The sequence below is a fragment of the Oryzias melastigma genome, linkage group LG5 (genome assembly GCF_002922805.2).
Source record: "Oryzias melastigma strain HK-1 linkage group LG5, ASM292280v2, whole genome shotgun sequence".
NCBI lineage: Eukaryota > Metazoa > Chordata > Actinopteri > Beloniformes > Adrianichthyidae > Oryzias > Oryzias melastigma.
The window spans coordinates 22,313,495-22,335,342 of record NC_050516.1 but is presented as its reverse complement, the minus strand read 5'-3'; the positions used below and the strand labels follow the sequence as shown (position 1 = coordinate 22,335,342).

General features: G+C 44.2%; 2 protein-coding genes across 3 annotated transcripts; one reads left to right on the top strand and one right to left on the bottom strand.

Moving 5' to 3' along the window:
• Window positions 1-1,462: 1,462 nt before the first annotated feature.
• LOC112140003 (ATR interacting protein) lies at window positions 1,463-14,634 on the top strand. The gene is made up of 18 exons (XM_024262899.2): window positions 1,463-1,607; window positions 1,988-2,244; window positions 2,574-2,656; window positions 2,880-3,050; window positions 3,195-3,307; window positions 3,874-4,013; window positions 4,085-4,180; window positions 6,059-6,152; window positions 6,863-7,012; window positions 7,152-7,392; window positions 7,469-7,510; window positions 7,653-7,816; window positions 9,075-9,211; window positions 11,312-11,403; window positions 11,612-11,695; window positions 11,767-11,845; window positions 11,917-12,126; window positions 14,262-14,634. The coding sequence occupies exons 2-18, from the start codon at window positions 1,989-1,991 to the stop codon at window positions 14,327-14,329; spliced, it is 2,220 nt and encodes a 739-aa protein (XP_024118667.1). The 5' UTR covers window positions 1,463-1,607; window position 1,988; the 3' UTR covers window positions 14,330-14,634.
• A 1,246-nt stretch (window positions 14,635-15,880) lies between these two features.
• On the bottom strand, window positions 15,881-21,537 carry trib3 (tribbles pseudokinase 3). 2 transcript variants are annotated; one of them, XM_024262912.2, is made up of 4 exons: window positions 21,213-21,537; window positions 19,679-19,954; window positions 16,877-17,169; window positions 15,881-16,809 (listed from the first exon to the last, which is right to left on the bottom strand). In XM_024262912.2, the coding sequence occupies exons 2-4, from the start codon at window positions 19,952-19,954 to the stop codon at window positions 16,260-16,262; spliced, it is 1,119 nt and encodes a 372-aa protein (XP_024118680.1). In that variant the 5' UTR covers window positions 21,213-21,537; the 3' UTR covers window positions 15,881-16,259. The 2 variants fall into 2 exon arrangements, with proteins under 2 accessions (XP_024118680.1, XP_024118679.1); XM_024262911.2 differs by having other exon boundaries at window positions 21,230-21,533.
• Window positions 21,538-21,848: the final 311 nt, after the last annotated feature.

The window sequence follows — 21,848 nt, the reverse complement described above, 5'->3', positions numbered from 1 at the left end:
TCACCAAGATCTAAATGGGATACCAGTCTGTGGGCCAAATACAATATCTTTTTTTGCATATCTTGAAATAAATGGAGAAAATAAAGAATATGGTTTAATTGATTTTAAAACATTTAACAGCAATGCCTCACTGGCCATTTCATAATTGAAAACAAGAGCAAACTAAAACTGTTTTCTAATGAAAACAGCAAACTGGGATCCTCGTGAGAGACGTGGAGCTGCTCTTTTGACTTTATCCGTTTGCCGCTGGCTGATAAAGACCGCCAAAAGCATCAGAAGTTACAGTGAAGGCTCTTGGAAAAATCTAACAAAGCCCTTGCCTGACTCACTTGTGAGTTGTTTCACCCATAGCTGCGGGCAAAGAGAGTGCTAACAGCGCCACCTGGAGGCTGAAAGTATATTACAGCTGCAGAGTTTTGGAACACCATAGATAAGGGGTAGGGAACGCTGGTCCTGAAGAGCCACCTTCCTGCATATTTCCCACTATACCCAGCTCTGGCAGAACCATGCATATAGTTCACAGAGACAGAGCTGAGAAAGTAAAGAGAACAAATTGAGATATACTTGAGAACGCTGAAATACGTCTCATCTTTCTCTTAACTGAGATCTGAAGAAGAGACAGTTGTGAGAGAATTTTGAGATCTCAGACAATGCTCACTGTGAGACTTATTTCTCAGGAGAAACATTTGAGAAGAGTGAGAAAGCCTGTTTTGTCTCAAACACGTCTCATTCATGTCTAGGAGACGTAAATGAGACAGAAATGAGATCTCATCTTCAATTTTGCTTTGCTATGGGTATGTAATAAGGGACTAACTACCAGTCTTGGGACATATCACGATACATATCGTATCCTGAGGCATGTATCGGGATACGTATCGTATCGACAAATTCTTGGCAATACACACACCCCTAGCATGCACGGTGATCACTGTGTGAAGTCCAAGAGTGAAGGTAACACCACAGCAATTGCTCTGGCAAACATGCTTTCATCAACAATGAAAACTGACTTTACAAGAAATAAAATTAACATGAAAATAAAATAAAGTAGGCTAATTTAAGAATCAAAAAATAAAAAAACAAACAAACATAAAATTATCTCTCTCTCACACACACACACATACACCCCCCCAATGCTTTTTCGTTCTTTGTGTTAGATGTCATACCCACTTCAACACATGGCATGGGTGGGCAAGGGGGGGAATCGAACCTGCAATCTTCTGGTCAGGAGTTGAAAAGTCAAACTTAAACACACCTACCCCCCAGCAATACATGTCCAACATCAAAGTTTTATTTCTTCCTCCTGTAATCGATAGACTGTATAATTTGTATTTTCGTTTTATTCTCTTCCACTTTTCTCAGTAACTCTGAAGAACTCTCTCAAATATAATTCTACTCGTGTTTTGTGTATTTTTGTCCTGCCTGGGGACCCATAGACAAAGTCACATGACTCATCTATGATTGGTTGGTCAGGAAGAGCGATGCTGTGATTGGTCAGACCCAGCGGAGGCGCGGGGCGGGACGTGCTCGGAGGAAGACGTCTCTCCGTTCTCCGGTCAGCGGCCCCTTCGGTCCGTTTTCTCCCACATTTACAGAACCGGAGGAATTCGGTGTAAGAATGAGACTTCGTGACGCTGCAGCTTTCTGCGTGGAGCTGTTAGCTTAGCATTTAGCATCAGCAGCGACAGGTAAACAGAATCAGAACACCTGCATTGTCTGTCTGCTTTACAGGAGTTGCTCCAAACAAACATGTTTCTGACTGATCCGGTTTAGACTGCAGTCTGGATCAGCTAAAATGAACATTTCCCAGCATGCTTCACCGGCAGGACTGTCACCTGGAGTCTGTCCAGAACCTCTTTCTATGAGAACTTCTTCAGAGCTTTTCGGGTTCTCTTGAGGAGCAGATGGAGTTCATGTTTGGTCAGCTGTAGATTTCACCACCATTGACCTCCAGGGAAAGACCAGAATTTTGTCTCTGTTTCTGCCCCAGCATGAACTGCCCCCCCTCCAAAAGGCTGCGAGGCTCCGAGCTGGACGGGCTAACCTCCCACGATGATCCCTTTGGAGACGAGGAGGAGTTCACCCAGGATGACCTGGATGAACTCGACATCATCGCCTCCCAGGCCGTCACTTCCACTGCCAAAGGGCCCGAGTCCAGACCCAGCACCGCCGTCTGTGCGTCCAGCTCGTCCTCGACCCGCCGACAGGACGCCGCCTCTGAGTGGAGCAGAAGACGAGGACAACCAGGTGAGTCCGGTGACGTCATCGCCGCTCAGGGGATGCTCTGAGAGGAGATGGAGGTTCCAGACCTTCATAAAAACGTTTGAAGTCAGAGGACAGGAAACAGTTTGATAAATGAGCTGTTCAGGCTAAAACTTGAACAGAAAACAATCTATTCCGTTTGTTGAAGCCAAACTTGGTGATTCAGATTCTGTAACCACAGATTTCTCTGCAGCTGTGAAACGCGTTTCTCCTTTTGCTGATCCAGAAAACGGGAGTGAGACGGAATGACAGTTTAAGCTCAGTGTGCATGAGGGATAAAACGACTAAAAGCTGAAGTCTGACTGTGGTTTTAGGAAACACGCTGGAGAACTTCGGGTCAGACAGGGACGACACTGTCCGACTGCTGGAGACCCAGCAGGCAGAGCTAAAGAGGAAGGTGAGGCTCCTCATCAAAACAGGAAGTCTTCAAACACATAACCCTATAACGACCTCTTGAGGGTCACGGATCAGTACCGTCCTCGCTGCAGCGTTCTGCATGTTGTGATTTTCTTGAGGTTAAAGTGTTGAAACTCGGCTGAAAGTTCCAGAATGTCCTAAAAGATGAATCGTCTGTGTTTACCTGATGGGATTCAGGAACGTTGTTTTCTGTTTGTGATCAGCTGAAAGAAGTGGAGGAGGAGATCTTACTGAAGAGCGGAGAAATCCGGGTCCTTCGGGACTCTCTGAAGACGGCTCAGCAGGAGAAAGAGGCTCAGAGGCAGAACCAGATCCTGCTGGAGACCCAGAGGCAGAACGAGCAGAGCCAGCGGGAGAAGGAGCTGAGCAGGAAGGTCAGACCAGAGGACAACCACACACAGACATGCAACTACACACGGACAGGCAACTACACAGACATGCAGCTACACACAGACATGGAAGTACACACAATTACACACACAGTGAGCTGACAGTCCTGTGCCGTTCTCTGATCTCAGGTCCAGTCTCTACAGACTGAACTGCAGTTTAAAGAAGCTGAAATCAACGAAATGAAGACAAAGCTTGTTAGTTCAGAGAGGAACAAGATGGCGTCTCCTCTGGCCGTGAACAGGTTTGAGCTCCGCCGTCATCACTGTTAACACCAATCAGGTGGAGGACTGATGTTCATCAGAGCTGCTGTCAGATTCTTCTCCTGAACCTTAGATGTCAGAAATGTTCCCCCTTCAGTTCTTCAACTTTGACCTTTCTTTACTCTTTGTCTAGTCTCCGATGAATCGTGACCTTGAATGTCACCAAAGTTCTTTCCTATATTCGTCTAGCTACAGCATAAAAGAAGCTGTTCTGGGAGTAATGAAGTCTCCTGTAAAAGTAGTTTTTTTAGAGCGTTTCTGTGCAGTTTGAGCTCAAACCTCTGCAGCTTGTCCTAACCTGAAACCGTCTCCAGCAGACCGGCTCTCCTCCCACAGCAGTCGTAGATGAAACCTGGAGCCACGCTGCAGGTTTCCATGTCTGAACTGAGGAGCTGCTTTCCAGCGTTCAGACGACCTCCTGACATCTGCTTAGTGCTCGCCGCTCCGTCTTTCTGAGCTTCATCTCATCAGTCAGCGTTGTTCACTTGTAGACACGACAGGAACATGTTTATTTTTCTGCTCTTCTCTCTTCTAAAATCACAAATAGCCTTGCTGCAGTGCATCATGGGAGCGGAAGTAGCTCCTCCTCTCCAGTTGGAAACGGCGTCTTCACCAAAGAGGGCTTTGCTGTCCGAACGTCTTCCAGAATGACGGCGGTGCAAACCCCAGTGAAAGCTCGGAGAAGCGGTGGGTGACGTTGCAGACGTCTGCAGCTGTCGCTGTCCTCTCTAAGACTGCGCATGCGTTTGCTTCTGCAGACAGAGGAGCATGCAGCAGCAGGTGTGCTGACACGCAGGAGCCGGCCCTTCCTGACCCCTTCCTGAGCATCAAACCTGCCCGGCTGGAGCACAGAGGTGAGGCGCTGTGGACGGGTGTACGACCCTCACCGGCAAATTCTGAAAACGTTTGAACCCGTTTCTACTCAAACACCAAAGAGACAGGAAAGAGATAAATACAACAATTAACCTGTAAAATCTGAAGGCATAGGGTGTTAAAACAAAGTATTTTTTTATGTACAAGAATATTCATGAGATCAAAGATATTATCAGTATTTTTTTTTTATAAATGGGCCTCAATAAGCACATTTTTATATAATATATGTGTGTGTTTTGAAGTACGTTAAATGTTTTATTAAATCGTTTTAAAAATTGCCTTTTTAGCTTTAATCTAGTAAGTTTTCCTTTTTTTCCCTCTTTTTTACTGATTAGAAAAATGCCAAGCGTGATTCTAAAACCTTTACATGATCTGAACTTTGAGTTTATGATCTGTTACACCCCTAACGTCGGTTATTTACAGATACTTTGGTTCCAAGTAGGGCTGGATTGATAAAATCAATGAATCGATTTAAGCTTAATAGATCAATATTTGATTCATAAAATATAAATCGATTTAGCACAAAAAGCTGAAGTCCGCTAGCTTAAGAGAGATTTCTTAAGAGAAATAAATCAAATTGAAATTTAAGTTAACTTTTAAAGCACATAACCACAGAGGATTGGCGGTATAGACTTCATTAGAGAAACAAACACTCGATTCATAAAAATATGGATCGATTTAGTACATAAAGCTAAACTCTGCTAGCTTGAAGCTGACATTTAATGGAATTTCCCATAGGACGGCTAACCTAAACATATATTGCTGACTAAATGAACTTCTTTATGAACTCAAAGGCAGGAATTTTCCAAAGTCTTTTAGGGAAATGTTTTTAAAGTAACTATTTGTTGTCTAAAACATCATTTTTTCTTATTCTCTCTTCTTCTTCTGGAATAAGCTGTAATGCTATAGCACGATCGCCACCTAGTGGTCAAACTGAAACGTCCTCCAGGAGAAGCAGAACAATGTTTACAATGTTAATGATCTGAACATTTTAGTTAGAACTTCTCCTTTAGAGAATCCATGTAACACTGGATGATATTAACAATCTCATTATTTCACTGATACATTTACAGTATGTGAACTGGATCAGATTAATATAAATATATTCAAAACATATGGTAGACTATTAATGTAATTCTAAACAAATGTGTCTAAATGTGTAAACTCAAAATTGAATTGAAGAATCAGAATTGACTTGTAAATTATAATCGATACCTCGCCCTAGTTTCAGGACAGGCGATGATCTCCAAACAATTGAAAAAAGCCAAAAACTAAAAATTATTTAACTAAATCTATCACAGTGAAATTTAATATGTATTAGTATTTTTGTTTTTCTATTTGTCCATTAATAGCAAGTCACACCATCATGCAGTTTCTAATGTAGATTTTTCCCATATCCAGTAGGCCAGGTCTTTTTTTAATAGATAACCAGTTCAAACAGGCGTCATTTATACAGGTAACTGGTGGAGGACAGAGGATCCTCTCACTGGTCTGTGAGAGACAATCTTGCTTGTTTGTAGGTGACCAAATCTTATTTCCCTCCATGATTTACAAATAAAATGCTAAAAATGAGAAAATGTGATTTTCTGAATTTGTTCCTCATTTTGTCTCTCATAGTTGAGGTATACCTATGATGAAAATGACAGGCCTCTCCCATCTTTTTAAGTGGGAGAACTTGCAGAGTGAATACTTTTAGCACCACTGTATGTACGAAAGGATGCAGGCGACAGAGTTCTGCAGCATCTGGATTTTATGGAGGACTTGTTAGTGGAAGAATCCCTGCTTCCACCTGAATTTAAACATGTTTTATCTGCGGTTTCTTCAAAGGTCTAGCTAACTGTGTGTGCTCTTCCTGACAGGTGGAGTACTGCTTGGGTTGTTGTTGCAACAGCCTCCGATGCTGGGCTCCTTTGGTCTGTCTCACCTGCTGACACTGAACCTAAGAGACTCCAGGTGAACTCCATTCACACTGCTGTCATCACACACCGTCACAAGCAGCTGACAGACATGGCTGAATGTGATTTCCCAAACAGAGAAATCTGTATGTGCCTCTGAAGTAGGCCTGCTGCAAACCATTATTTTAATAGTTTACTAATAACTGATTGTTTTTTCTGATTAGTCGACTAATCAGCTCGTGTTCAAACTGGATGTAATGCTCACATCTTAACCATCATTAGCTTTAACCTAACTAAAAATAAAGACAATGATTTGAACTTCATTTGATATGATTTAAAGATGATAGTTTATTAAACTAGACAGTACTCGCTGAAGATGCTGAAGCTTTTTGCTGAAGATGGCGACGGAATTTACTTTAATTCCTGAAGGGATTTACTGAAAATGCAAAAGCTATTTTCAATGTTAAATTTACTAAAAAACTGGAAATTTTGTTAAAGAAGATTGCTAAAGTTTACCTAACATTTCGTAGTAAAATAGCCAAAAAAATCCCTAATTACATACCAATCTTGCAAAAAATATTTAGTGTGTCACTTAAAATGAGCTAAACTAAAATTAGCCCAAGGAACCTTAGTAGATGCTAAATTAGCCAAAAAGCTAGCTCGTTGCCTAAATACTAGCTAAACTCCCAAATAGCCTTAAATTTGTCGGTAAACTGAATTATTATCCTTAAGTATTTTTTGGGCTCATAGTTTCACTTCTGTGTTCAGCCAGCTTCAGGACGACGTCCAGCTCTGCTCTGATCTCCGTCCTGCAGTCACTGCTGGTGAAGCTGGATCCTTCACAGCTGCCGGGTCTCTTGCTCAGAGTTTGGCTGCTACAGGACTGAGCCTGCTGAGCCGCAGTCCAGCGGGCAGCAGGTACGCCCGGCCGCACAACGTCCCTTGGCCTGCAGCGCCCTCCTCTGATGAAGGGCTAAAGCTGCAGGATTGAAACGGTGTCGAGTCTGAATGTCTGAATGCTGGATTGTTGAGGACAAACGGAGCTCTGTCTGTGCAGGGCATGTCCTGGAGCTGTCCTCCTCCTCCCTCTGCTGGACGTGTACCTGTCGGAGCTCGTGTCGCTGCGCTCCTCCTGCAGCGATAGCAGCTCAGACTATCTTTCTGCGAGATGTTTGGGTCCATCCTCTGCTGGGAAGAAGAGGCGGCATGAGGATGTCAGTGTGTGTAGTTTGAGTCTGGAAGATGCAGGCCTGACCGCTCTGAGGATCCTCCGTGTCCTGCTAACCCACAGTGACGAGGTGATGCTCCAAAGCAAAGAACATCTTTGTTTTCTTTGGTGTTTTTGGCCCATAAACTGTATGGACTGCTCCACAGGTGGTCCAGGCTGTCTTGCTGAAGGAGAACTCAAAGACAGAGGTGAATGTTGTGAAGGGACCTCCTTTTTCATCAGAACTGTAGGAGACGTTCAGTAAAACGTGACGTTTACAGTACTGAACAGGATAGACTGTACCGTTTCTGCAACCTTCTCTAGCCAGCTTTATGCTTCTCTTGCTTACAGGCCAACCATACTGCTGCACAAGTGGCACTCTGCTCCCAGAATGCCGTGCTGCAGTCACTCGTGCGGCTGTGTGAGAGCAGCTCCCATAAGAAACAGCTGGTTGACAGTGTCATGAAGACGCTGCGTGTCCTCATTGAGAGAACTTCTCAGGAACATTCTGGCCGGTAAGCAGCATCACCTTCACTTTAAGCTTGAAGCGTCTTCTGTTTTCTAGAGAAGATGCTAGGAACCAAAGAGTCAGGAGGAGTTCTTCTAGTGCAGGAGTCAGCAACCTGCAGCTCCAGATCCACATGTGTCTCTTTTATCTCTCCATGGTAGATCCTCAGACAAACATAAAATAAGTCATGGAGACTGTTGATCCAGACATGTCGACCGTCTGAGTCAGCAGGTCCTGATAATGGCTGTCTAACCAAAACTACATAAAGAAAACAAATAAACAAAGCCTGAAAACTAAGACTACTAAGATCCAAACTAAAATAACAAAATCCAGCAGAGTAAGACTGCTGAGGACAGAGAGGAGAAAAGAACAAAAATAAATGTTAAAGTAAGGATTCCTTAATTATCATTTCTTTAATTTAGATCATTTAAATGTATAAATTGATGTCTGAGGTTCACATAGATGATAAACTATGTAGGTTTTTACATCCTGTTGACCTGAAGACGTCTTGTTTGATCAACTCTACCTCCAGAATGAACAGATTTTATATGCAAAGAAAAACTTTGGTAAAAAGTTTGATCTTTTATGAGTTAAAAGCTCATATTATCTTATGCTGAACAACATTAGTTACTAGCTGCTCAGAGCTGCACTGAGATGATCCTGTTTGACACAGAGCAGCTTTTATTTTGATAAGTAAAAAAATTAAATAAAAAAACAAGAAATCTCATTTTGAGAGATTCTAGGTTCTTTTTATATTTTTGCTTTTGTTCGTGCCAAAAAATAGACATAATTCATATATATCATTTAAAAAAAAACAATAATTAAAAAGAAGGTCATGAAATCCAAGTTTCTTAAAGGCTAAAGTCAGACTATGCAGCTCCTTCTAGGTATTGATCAGTAGAAAACGAGTCCAAATGGCTCTTTTACTGTGAAGGTTGCCGATTCCTGATCTAGTGAAAGATCTGCATAAACTGGGATGAACAGGAGTTTTCCTGCAGACTGCTCATCTCCAGGACTTTAACGGACCTGTCACAGCTTCCTGCTTTGTTGTTCTCAAGGCCAGTCTGTCCATTTGTAGTTCCACTTTACTACACAAACAGACACTCGTTATACTCTTTGAAGCTCATTGAATCTGGTCTGATATTTTCAAGAACTGATATTTTTGAATGAAACTAGTGAAATGGCATTGACCCACAAGCTGACAGTGTCTGAGTGTTACTGTAACTTTGCTTGAATAACGACCTCCAGCTTCACGTGTCTGACAGGCTGGAGCGTGTTCTACAGGCGGTGTGTGTGCGCGTGTCCACCAGCAGCCAGGTGCAAACGCTTTCTCTCTGTGTGACCGTCCTCGCCTCCTTGTCTGACCACCAGATTCTGGCCAGACAGCTCAGCTGGCAACACGGTGAGACTCCACCCCCCACTACTGTCAATTCACTCATTTATTCACTGTATAAACACTCAACCACTTTGAGGTCCACCTCACTGGTACCAGGTTAGACCCCCTTTTTTCCTTCAGACCTGGCAGAGGGTCCAACAAGGTTCTGGAAACATTTCTAAGAGGGTCTGGTCCATGTTGACGAGAAACCAGTCTGAGATGATTCCAGCTTTATGACCTGGAGTCATAGATGCTGGAAGTAGCATCAGAGGATGGTACTCTATGGTCATAAAGGGATGGACATGGTCAGCAACAATACTCAGGTAGACTGGTGTTGGAACCATCAATTGGTACTAAAAGATCCAAAATGTGCAGCGCAAAAAAAAAGAAAAAAAAAACCCCACCATTATACCACTGCCACCACCCTGAACTGTTGATACAAGGAAGGATGGATCCTTGCTTCATGCCAAATTCTGAACCTACCGGCTGAATGTTGCAGCTGAAATAGAAACTCAGACCAGACAATGTTTTTCCATCTTCTATTGTCCAGTTTTGGTGAGTCTGTGTGAATTGTAGCCTCAGTTTCCTGTTCTTTGCTGACAGTGATACCCAGTGTGTTCTTCTGCTGCTGTAGTCCATCTGCATCAAGGGTTTTTTCCATTCAGAGATGTTCTTCTACAGATCTGTTGTAACCAGTGGTTATTTGAGTTCCTGTTCTGTCAGCTGGAACCAGTCTGGTCATTCTCCACTGACCTCTGACATTGACAGAACTGCTGCACTCTGGATAGTTTCTCTTTTTCTGACTATTCTCTGTAAACCTCAGAGACGGTTGTGGGTGAAAAATCCAGTAATTCTTCAGTTTCTGAAACACTCAGACCAGCAGTGTTACGGTCCCAATAGGCGGACAAGCCTCAGTCTAGGGGGAAGACACAAAAGTGGACCATAACACATGGAACTGGACAACAAGATGAGGAACACAGTTTTATTTAAGATCTGAACTGTGTCCTGTAAAGAAAGAACAAAAATAAAGGAATGATTAGTTTGCTGATCCAAACAAAAATATCAAAACAAAGGGAAATGGAGCCTTGGCCAAACATAACATAAATCAGGGAGTCTGCTTACCCAGCCACCTTGACCGTCGGAGTCAGCAGCTCCCTGCTAAGGCTGCCTAACAGAAATCTACCTATTCAAAAGAAACAAAGCAAGCCCGCAAATAAAGACTGTCAAGGCCCATCCCCAAAACTAACATAAAAAACCCGCCAGTGTAAGACCACCGAGGAAACGAAGAAAAAAAGAGAACCAAACAAACCAGCACCACTTTAACACAAAGACCTCCTGCTCTTGCTGCCCAGTCTGCTGCTCTGCTCTCTGCCTGACTTGGTGTGGCCTCCTCTGTCCTAAATAGACACCAGGTGGTGATCAAGATCATTAGCTCCACCTGCCAGGTGAGCAGAATGACTTGTCCGGATGCAGAACATCAGCAGCAGACATAACAAGCCGCCTGACACCAACAACCATCAAAGTCACTTCATTCACCTTTCTTCCCCGTTCTGATGCTCGGTTTGAACTGCAGCAGATCATCTTGACCACGTCTACATGCTTTGAGTAGCTGCTACCTGATTGTTAACTTGCAGTTGGGCAGGTGTGCCTAATAAAGTGGACAGTGTGTGTGTTATGTGTATTGTCTAGTGGTGTGGTACCAGTAAGGCAAGTCCTGAGGGAGTGGTGGATAAAGAACAGAGCAAAGCCATTGTGGTGGATGTGGTAGAGAAATACCAGGGACTCGGAGAGGAACTGGAGAAATACCAGGGACTCAAAGAGGAACTGGAGGAAGCTTGGAAGGTGAAAGTGACAGTGGTGCCCGTGGTAATTAAAGCACTCAGGGCTGTAACCTCCAAACTGGAGGAGTGTCTACAGCAGATCCCTGCAAAGACCTCAGACATCTCAGTCCAGAAAAGCTCAGTGTTAGGAACAGCTAAGATACTGCAGGACCCTCAAGCTCCCAGGACTGTTGGAGGAGAAACCACCTGCAGAGGGTTAGAGGGGCCAAAAACTGTGTGGTACATAGTGCATATCTGGTATATACTTTTTTATATCTGGAATAATTCTATGGTTTCATCTCCACAGACCCCTGTGTTTTCCTGAAGTTATTCCACTTCATCAGAACCAGACCAGACGGACAGGCAGCGCAGTCGGACTGGACTCTGCTGGACCTGCAGGTGAGATCAGATCAGGCGAGATTTTCAGTCAGACCTGATCCTTGAGATGTGTGGGTGGGTTGAATGAAGTAATGAGTCAAAACTCTGTCTGGATCCTCGTTTCAACGATCAGGTGACCTCCTGATTATGAGATAAAGATTGCCGAAGCTTCAAAGCTCCAAGTTTTATCTGCAGCAGAATTTGATGCATCTGTGTGTGGACGTATTAGGTGGTGACTCTGCTGAGCAGACTGACTCAGGGGGCAGGAACCTGGAGGGCAGACGCACAGAGCAACTGTCAGTGCAACACTCAGGTAGCTGTTGCTCTCACGGTGAGACCCTGTGTTGCATCTCTCTTCCAATGTGTCCTGCTCTGCTTCCTCAGCTGGTTCAGACGGTTGTGATTCTCCTCCATCGTCAGTGGTTGGATCTTCGATGCTCTCAGGAGTCACCAGAATCGACATGTCAGTGGACGCTCTCATTTCGGTAACAAATGTCGAGGATGTAGAAAGCCAAAGGTTTCCTTTTCTTCCAGGCGTGAGGCAGAATACTGCTTCCTGTTTGCCGAGGAGGCACAGAGTCGCGGTGTCTCTCCTGCGGGAGTGTCTGCTGCTGCTGCACTGGCTGCTGCTGCATCATAGCAGCTTCTCCGAGAGCTGCCGGCCACTACTGCACATGTATGACCAGATGATCCCCGCCATGCGCAACAACCTGAAGAACATTCTTAATCTGAGCGAGAGTGAAGGTACACAGGCAGACACTAAACCAGGCAGACCCTAACGCAAACAGACAGACCCTAACGCAGACGTTAACCAGACAGACCTTAACGCAGACGTTAACCAGACAGACCCTAACGCAGACGTTAACCAGACAGACCTTAACGCAGACGCTAAACCAGGCAGACCCTAACGCAGACGTTAAACCAGGCAGACCCTAACGCAGACGTTAACCAGACAGACCCTAACGCAGACGCTCAACCAGACAGACCCTAACGCAGACGTTAACCAGACAGACCCTAACGCAGACGCTAAACCAGACAGACCCTAACGCAGACGCTAAACCAGACAGACCCTAACGCAGACGCTAAACACTAATATGCATCATAATATAATGTGTTAATTGTACAAATGGGAACTACACCAATAAACTTGAACTTAAACCAGGCAGACCTTAACGCAAACAGACAGACCCTAACGCAGACGCTAAACCAGACAGACCCTAACGCAGACGCTAGCGCAGACGCACACACAGATGCTACAACTGACAGATGCATAGAAGCTAAAGCAGACAGAGCCTAGCAGACATTCATAAAAGCTAACACACAAAAAAAAGACAGTTGGTAATGCGGTCACATACAGACTTCCGGTTGAGTGGACGCTTGTGCGACTTAGGCGAATACATACACACAGCATTGCAGTATAGAGAGAAATAAGTATCACCCTGATTTATGTCTGCATCATTCCTGATTTGTGCGTAACTTAGGGTTTGTGCGTGCGTATTCTTGATTTGTAACTCATAAAATACATTTTGTGGGCAAGTACAAAAATTACAAAATACAATTTACACATGCACAAATTAAAATGACAACAGCTTGACAATAATTACCCATGAAAATCTTTACGAAATATGCACAAACAAACCCTCAGTTGTACATGAATCTGTGGTGAGACTCTTTTCACGTCTCACAGATACGTCCGTGAGTGATGCATTTAAATACTCCTAGAGTCCAGGAACTCCGTGCTTTGACTGTATAAAGGTTGGCGGCCCGTTGGGGTTGGGGTGTTTAGAAGGTCCTCACCCTTCTAAACCCTCACAGGGCGGAGACACTTGATCAGCCCACCGACCAACGGCACGGAGAGGAGGTGATCAAATCTGGGAAATACTTTTATTTTTAAAGGGATAGATGTTCTTAAAACGCTTATTTAGAGTTTTTTATATTAATTATCAGGAATATCTGTTTAAGAACGTGGGAAAATGTTGAGTTTTACCGGATATTATTCACCGATTATTATTATTCAAAAATATATCTAAGTTCAAAACGGCTGATAAGAAAACTCTGATGACCCAGCATTCTAGTAGTACTTAAACGTATCACTCACAGATGAATCTGTGAGACGTGAAAAGAGTCTCACCACAGATTCATGTGTAACTGAGGTTTTGTGTGTCAGAACGAGTGATTCACGCGTGAATTTTAAAGATTTGCGTGTCTAACAGTTTCTGTAATTTTAATTGGTGCATGTGTAAATTGTATTTTGTATTTTTTTAATTTTATAAATTTTGTACTTATGCACAAAATGTCTTTTGAAGATCAACAATACACGCGCATAAATTGGGGTAATACTTATTTCTCTCCATACTGTAGACACACACACGCAGATGCTAACGGGGATACATGCAGGCGCTAAAGCAAACACATACACAGAGCATTAAAGAAACTAATGCTGACACGCAGACGCTACTGAGGTTTGACGCCATGGCAGACACAATCGCACAGCATTGCAGACGCGCAGATGCTAAAACAGAAACGTACACAAAGCTTTAAAGATGCTAATGCTTACATGCAGATGCTAATTGGGACACATGCAGACGCTAAAACAAACGTACGAAGAGCATCAAAGACGCCAATGCTGACATGCAAACGCTAACAGGTACAGAGGCTGACGTGGTCACACTCAGACGCCAATACGGACAAACGCACAGTATTTCAGACACTCAAGTGCTGACTGGGACACATGTAGATGCTAACAGGGATCACGCAGACATGAACAGAGGCCGACGCCGGCACACACACAACAGTGCAGATACACACACATGCTAACGCAGAACAAAGTTCTTCCTGCGGTCTACAACTTCAGTTGCTTCTGTCATGTTTGTGTTCAGAAGTGGCCCTGGAGGACCTCTGCCGCTCTGAGGGGGACGACACCGACGATCTTCACGCCAACGGCTGATCTGCTGAGCGGACATGATCAGGCCCGCCCCGCTGTCAGCTGGACTGAGACGGTTTCCACTGAAGTGAAAGATGGAATGAGCTGTAACTGAAGGATGAATGCAGGCATCAGGTCCAAAAATAAAAGAGAAGCTGCTGATGCCCCCCCCCAATGTCTGCAGTCATGTTTGTGGTTGAGCTTCACTAAACTCACCTCACACTCATGGAAAACATCCACAACCACAAGAAGGTCTCTGAAAAGCAGGAGATTTCTGCCTCAGCCTGGTGCCGTTCCTGCTCAGCAAAATAAAGGCCTTAAGCAGATTAGAGCTTAGTCAACTAATTTATCTGTCGATGTAGTAAAGTTGAAGGTTATAATGGCATTCTGATAGCTTTTTGGACTATTTTGGTATTAAGTTTTTTTGGCTATTTTGGAGTTGCTGTTTTGGCTAATTTGGGCTTTTTTTCAATTTTTTAGGCTAATTTAATATTTTAGCTTGATAACATCTTCAGCAGGGCTGCACGGTGGAGCAGTGGTTAGCGCTCTCGCCTCACAGCGAGAAGGCCCCGGTTCAAATCCCGGCTGGGACCTTTCTGTGTGGAGTTTGCATGTTCTCCCCGTGCATGCGTGGGTTTTCACCGGGGACTCCGGCTTCCTCGAGCGAAATGTGAGAGTGAATGGGTGTGTGATTGAGGCCCTGAGACAGACTGGTGACCTGTCCAGGGTGTACCCCACCTTCGCCCAACAGTAGCCGGGATAGGCTCCGGCACCCCCGCGACCCCGAAAGGGAAGAAGCGGACAAGAAGATGGATGGATCATCTTCAGCAATTTCAGCTTCGGGGTTTTTAGCTATCAATTTCAGCATCTTCAGCAGCCAAATTCAGCTTACATCATTCACACTAGCATTATTGCAGGTAAAGCAATATATCTAGTTTCTGGTTATCTTAAAGCTAATGATGGTTAAGATGTGTGTTTTACATCCAGTGTGTGCATGACCGGATTAGTCGACTAATCAGAGAAAATAATCTAGAACTAGTCGACCATTAAAATAATCGTTCGTGGCAGCAGTAATAGGGATGACGCCCAACGCCTGGATGGTGTCGACGTCCTCAGCACGCCGTGGCTGCAGTGAACTCTCCTGCTGGGTTCTGGTTCTGACTGATCCTGTTGGTCGTGCGATCAGTATGTTAGGGGTTCTAATCCCGGCTTTACAGTCATCAGATTTTTCAGATGTGGTGCTTTGGAGGAACAACTAATTTGTGATATAAAGTTAAACTCTTCTGTGACGGAGAGAAAAGTAGAGATCAAAAACCTTGATTGGAAATCAATGGAGTCAAGTTTCCTTGATCAAATAAAAATGAAGTTCTCATCCTTTTACCTATGTAGTGACTTCCTCTCTGCATTCAGCACATGATCATTTTATAAGGAAAACATCTGAGGTTTTTCTGAGGCCTGTAGATTTGATCAGCTGTTGGTGGCCAGGAATGCTGATACTGAAGAATAAACGTCTATATGAAGACCAGTTTCAGCTGTGGTTTTCTAAACTAAACCATGAAGTAACGAGTCAACAACTGTCAATAAATTAGATTTATTTCAGCAGAATTACAAACATGGTTTTCCTGCTGCTGTCTGGAGGATCGGACAAACTGCTGAAGATGTTCATGACTGAGCTGTCTGTGGTTACAGACTCTCCGCTGCAGCTTCATGGTGGATCATCAGTGAAAAATATTTTTTTAAAACTTAATTTTCTTCCTTTTCTCTTTGTTGCCATGGAAACTGGAGAAAAGAACAGGTTTAATGCTGATCAACTTTTCCAACATCAGCAGCTTCATCCGTGACCCCAGACGCTGCAGGGGGCGGGGCTACAGGTGGACCTGAATGTCCAGGAGACCCATGGGAGTCAGGCACTAGAGGTTCAAGGTTTCCAGGACGCTGCCGTCTCAGCAGGTTTTCAGCTGGTGTGCGTTCCCGCCTGCAGCACACCCGACAGGGAGTCCGCGGGATTCTCCTGCTGGCGCTCCTCCGTCCACGTCGGGACCACTTGCTCGTGGCTGTCCTGCGTGTCGGCCGCCGTCGTGCCTCGGCTGTGAAAGGTCTTGTGCACGCTTGGGTGTGGCGTGCACGGCTCGGTCAGCCACGGATGCATCAGCAGCTCGGACGCCGTCAGCCTCTCGCTGGGCTCCTTCCGCAGCATGCAGCCGATCAGGCACTTGGCCTGTGGCGACAGCCAGCCGGGCAGACTGTACGCTCCCCGCCGGATCTTGGCGAACAGCGCTGCAGGTTGTGTGTCCTGAAATGGGTACCGGCCCACCAGCATGGTGTACAGGGACACCCCCAGGCTCCAGACGTCTGCGGCCCGGCCCGAGTAGGACCTGTGTCCGCTGCACAGCAGCTCAGGGCCCACGTAGGCGGGGCATCCATGTCTGTCCACCAGAGAGTCGTCGTCATGGTCACCATACAGAACCACGCAGTCACTGAGGCCCAGCAGCGCTAGATGAGTCCTGGAAGACAACGGCTTCATGAAAACCCTTCTCCCCGGGGGGGCGGCGTGGGTGCTGAGGAGCTCACCTGTGTTTGTCTGTGAAGACAAACCGCCGCAGCTTCAGGTCTCTCAGGACCACGCCCTGCCCGTGACAATGCGCCACTGCGCTCACCATCTGGATGAAGAATCGCCGCGCCTCCTCCTCGTCCAAGTGCTTCCTGTTGCGAACGTATGCGTGCATGTCACCATGGTGACGGGGCAGGAAGGCGTAGACGCCGTCTTGACGTGTGACCACATCCAACAGACTGCAGACGTTGCTGTGCTTCCCGATGCGGCTGTAGCCCGCCAGCGTTTCCTGGTGACCCTGCAGGGGGAGGACCTGTAACCACCAGAAAGTTTCACGTTTGTAACACGAACACGCCTTCCTCTAGAGCAGGTGTCAAACTCAATCACACAGGGAGCCGAAATCCAAAACACACCTTAGATCACGGGCCGAACAGGATAAACATTTATTGAACACTCTAAAACTACATTTTTAATACTTTAAAACCATAACTTTTTAACATTACTGTGAACTAGATAAATAGCATTACCGGTGATAATTCTAGTGTGAATGCTGTAAGGTGAATTTGGCTGCTGAAGATGCTGAAATTAATAGCTAAAGATGCTGAAACTGATAGCTAAAAATGCTAAAGCTGAAAAAAATGCTAAAATATTAGCTAAATACCAAATTAACCTGAAAGACTTAAAAAAAACGTATGTTAGTCACAGCAGCTAGCATGTAGCTGAAAGAATAGGTAAGCTTCAAAATAGCCTAAAAAACTGAAAAAAGCCTAAATTAGCCAAAACATCTAGCGTGTCACTATTAGCCCAACTCTAAAACAGTCTAAAAAACAACAAACAAAAGCCTACATTAGCCAAAACAGATAGCATTTAGCGGAAATATTAGCTAAACTTCAAAATAGCCTAAAAAATCTTAGTAAATACCAAAATAGTCTAGGTGGCAAAAGGTAGTAGAATGCCAACAGTTAAAACCATAACTTTTTAACATAACTATGTAAAACAAAAAGGCAGGAATATTACTCCAGAATAAATCAATTTAAACCTTAAATAACTTTTAATATTTTACTCTCTATAGAAATATATTTAGTCAAAATTATACAAGTTGAAAATAAGAGCAAGATAACATCGAGTCATCATCAAGCAATGATCTGAAGGGCCGGATAGAATTACCCAGTGGGTCGGATCCGGACCCCGGGGTCTAGAGGAGCTTTTCTACAGAAACCTTTTCTTCTTAAAGTCCCTCTTTCATCATATTTTGAGCTGTTTCCAAAGCTCTCCCAGAAGTCTTTTAGTTATGATGACGCTGTTTTTGGCCAAAAACCTGTCATTTTATAGTACTTAGTTTCTGCAGAGCGCCAGGAGTTCATCGGAAACTCACCACAAGTTATGGGCACGGCATTCCCATCATCCCTTTGTTTACTAGCTTACATCCCCTGACACTAGCATCAGCGATAGAGATGTAACAATTCAGTCAATCCCCGATTTGATTCATAGCTTTAAGGCCAAGTATGTTTTCTTTTTGCCCCTGACATCACTGACATCTTTTTTCTTACTAACAGAAGGGATTCATTTCATTTAATTTATTTAACATATTGACCACATGCCCATTTATGGCCAAAGTCAACACACATACATCATAGAATACACAATAAAATACATCCCAACTCTTATTACATAAAAACATATATTAAATGCATTTCTAATAGACACAAGGGAGATCCACTAACTTTACATATTCTACAGTATTTAACTAAATAAAATGTAATGTGTCGTTTAAAAATGTCTATTTGACTACATTTCTTTAAAAACTCATTCATCTCTCTTGGAAGCCGTCCATACATGCTCATCTTTACAGTCTACTCTCGCAGAGGGAACTGCAAACAGAGCACGGCTGTGAGAGAGAGGACACTGAACAGGCAGGCCAACACTCGAGCGGAGAAAACTTGAGTCCATTTGTAAAGATACGAGTTAAAAACATCAAGTCATACTGAGTTCGTTGGGCTTTCAGTGAACGGAGGAAAAAATGTGCCAGAAGTTGGTTGTACTCTAAGGTTGGAGAAGCAGCTTAGGTACAGGTTAATAGTCAATTAGTCATTGCTTTATTTTATAAGGAGTCAGAGTGTAGTAAAGTTGAAAGTTATAATGGTATTCTGCTAGCTTTTTGGACTATTTTGGGATTTATTAAGGGGGGTTTTTTTAAGGGAGGTAGCTAATTTCGTTTTTTAAGGCTGTTTTGGAGTTAGGCTAATATTTACACGGATATTTTGAAGTTTAGCTATCTTTAAGCTACATGCTAGCTGTTTTGGCTAACCTAAGTTTTTTTTTTTTTTTAGGTTTTTAGGCTAATTTGGCATTTAGCTAATATTTTAGCTTGCTATCAACTTCAGCGTTTTCAGCTATTAATTTCAGAAACTTCAGCGGCCAAATTCAGCTTACAGCATTCACACTTGCACTATCACAGGTAATGCTATATATCTAGTTTGCAATTAGTTAAAAGCTAATGATGGTTAGACGTATACTTTACATCTAGTTTGTGGATGACCCAATTAGTCAACTATTCAGAGAAAATAATCTAGAATTAGTCGACCATTAAAATAATCGTTTGTGGCAGGATTACTGAAAAGTAAGTTCACTATCCAGGGTAACACCTAAATCTCTCTCGGGGTCCTCATGTTCCACACAAATGAACAATTATTTTTCCATACTCTGTTCATGTGACGGACCACAGCCGACCCCCCACCCCCCGCAGTCAGCCCAGATGACCGTTCACGCGCAGCTTGCAGAGAAAAGAAGACAGAGAGCTAAAGAGCTACTAAGAAGTTTACCTGGCAGGTGTGTTGCTGCCGTCCGTCCTCGTGCACCGCTCTGTAGGCGTCGTCCTTTTCACTGTGCTCTAGGAGGAGGTATGCGCCCACCTGGCGGGGGGGTGCATTTCGGAGAGATTTGGAGGCATGGTTTCTGGGCTTGAGCCAAGGGGAGTGGCCAGTGGATGGAGGGGGTGGAGTCAAACAGCGTTTCCTCTTTGACGTGCCGTCCTGTGGCTCATCCAGCATCCTCTTCAGGCATTCCTGAGAGCGGGTTGTGTCGGCGGTGACGCTCATCTTCAAGGAAGGAAACAGATTTAGTAAAAGTCGTCATTAACAATCTATTTTTTTAATTTATCCTTTATTTTACCAGGAAGTCCCACTGGGAGGAGACCTCTTTTTCAGGGGAGACAGAAAAGCAGTGAAGGAGACGGGAAAGTGTCTTCTCCTCTACAGTATAGATCAGGGGTATCAAACTCAATCGGACGGGGGGCCAAAATCCAAAACACACCTGAGGTCACGGGCCGAACAGAATAAACATTTATTGATCACACTAAAACTAATTTTTAAAACTTTAAAACCATAACTTTTTAACATAAATATGTATAATAAAAATGCAGAAATATTATTCCAGAATAATTTAACTTGAACCTTAAATAACTTTCAATATTTTACTCTCCATAAAATATATTTTGTCAAAATAAACAAGTTAGAAATAAACGCAAGATAACATCGGGTCATTAACAACAAAAAATAATTTGGAGGCCCAGATAGAATTACTCAGAGGGCCGGATCCGGCCCCCGGGCCTTGAACTTGACCCGCTATGACCGCAGACTGAAAGCTGCAGGACAGCACCCTCTGCTGATGACACATCTTCCTGACCTTTCACCTCTGCAGCTGCAGCCAGGAGCTGCTGCGCAGCCGACTGCTGGCATCGCTGCCCTCACATGTTCTGCTGTCTATAGGCGTCATGATGCAACTTCCTGAAAGCTGACGGGCGCCGCAGCTTTCACCTTGTTGCATCAGAACACAACAGTTAAGTTTAAAAGGCTTTAAGTGTCGTCAACAACAACACCAACGCACAACAGCTGCAGAGCACCACATCTGTACTTTGGGTCAGTTTGGTGACAAAAAGATAAAACAAACATCCTGACTCACAACTGATGCAGTACACACTGACACACACAAACAAAATACACACACATGAAGAGCCTTCACGTGCATGTAGGAGCTCCTCCTGTGTCAAATCATCAAAAAAGTGCAATAAAGTTTGTCTAAAAAAAAATAAAACTTTTTCCTGGACCAGGACCTTCAGATCGGTTTGTTACAGGTACNAATGAATAAAGAAACAACAAAATAGCTGTTAGCCTTTGATGTTTCTTTGTTAGGACTTTCTTTCTACTTTTCTTTTTGATCACTTCGGCGACTTTTCACTTCCGGTGGCGTCATTCTCTTTGTGTTTGTCAAACTTCCATTGAAATGAAACATCAGTGAATTCAGAGTCACGATCCTCACATCAAATATTCTGATCAAATATTCTAACCTTCTGCTTTCTGTTCGTGGCCTCTCACCTTTCCCGGAAACCTGGGGTTCACGGCGCGTTCAGACCGGAGTTAGGGGGGCTGGAGAATCCGGGATCCGCTCCGGTTCTCTGATCAAAAACGGCTCCAACTTTTTCCTCCTTCACTTCCGGTGAGGGACGGCGGCTCCGCGCGGCTCCTCCTGTCCGGTCGGACTCCCGCTGCTTTCCCGAAGCTCCGCCGGACCCGGTCTGGCTCCGGTCTCCGGTTTCGGGACTACCGCCGGCTCCGCTTTGTCACATTATTCCTCCGCGTGGTGTCGTCATGCAGTGGGCGGAGCCTCGGTGTTGCAATGCCGAGCGGCGCTTTCGTCATCTGTAGGGCGGGGCTGGGGAGTGCTCTGTGCGTGGAGGTGTGCTCATAGGGTGTGCATGATTCAAACTTTATTTATAAACCCAACAAACTCCCGTAAATCCACACAAATTCATCTTTGCAAAAAAGTCAGAGATAAAGTGAAGTCAGCTTTGAGCCAAACTAGATCTGCTTCTCTGTAAATGTTTTTTTTTTGTCTAAAACATACAGAACAATAATGTGTAGGACAAATAGAACATTGAGAATCCCAGGGGACAAACATTACAAAGCATACATTACAGACCAATCATTTAAGACA

Bases quoted from the DNA above. Each gene is read 5' to 3' on its own strand.
- LOC112140003 (XM_024262899.2), top strand. From the start codon at position 1,989: ATGAACTGCCCCCCCTCCAAAAGGCTGCGAGGCTCCGAGCTGGACGGG. The intron at 4,181-6,058 runs GTGAGGCGCTGT...TCTTCCTGACAG, and splicing joins TGCCCGGCTGGAGCACAGAG to GTGGAGTACTGCTTGGGTTG. The intron at 11,404-11,611 runs GTGAGATCAGAT...TGGACGTATTAG, and splicing joins GGACTCTGCTGGACCTGCAG to GTGGTGACTCTGCTGAGCAG.
- trib3 (XM_024262912.2), bottom strand. From the start codon at position 19,954: ATGAGCGTCACCGCCGACACAACCCGCTCTCAGGAATGCCTGAAGAGG. The intron at 17,170-19,678 runs GTAAACTTCTTA...TGGTGGTTACAG, and splicing joins GGCAGCAACACACCTGCCAG to GTCCTCCCCCTGCAGGGTCA. The intron at 16,810-16,876 runs GTGAGCTCCTCA...GTTGTCTTCCAG, and splicing joins GTCTTCACAGACAAACACAG to GACTCATCTAGCGCTGCTGG.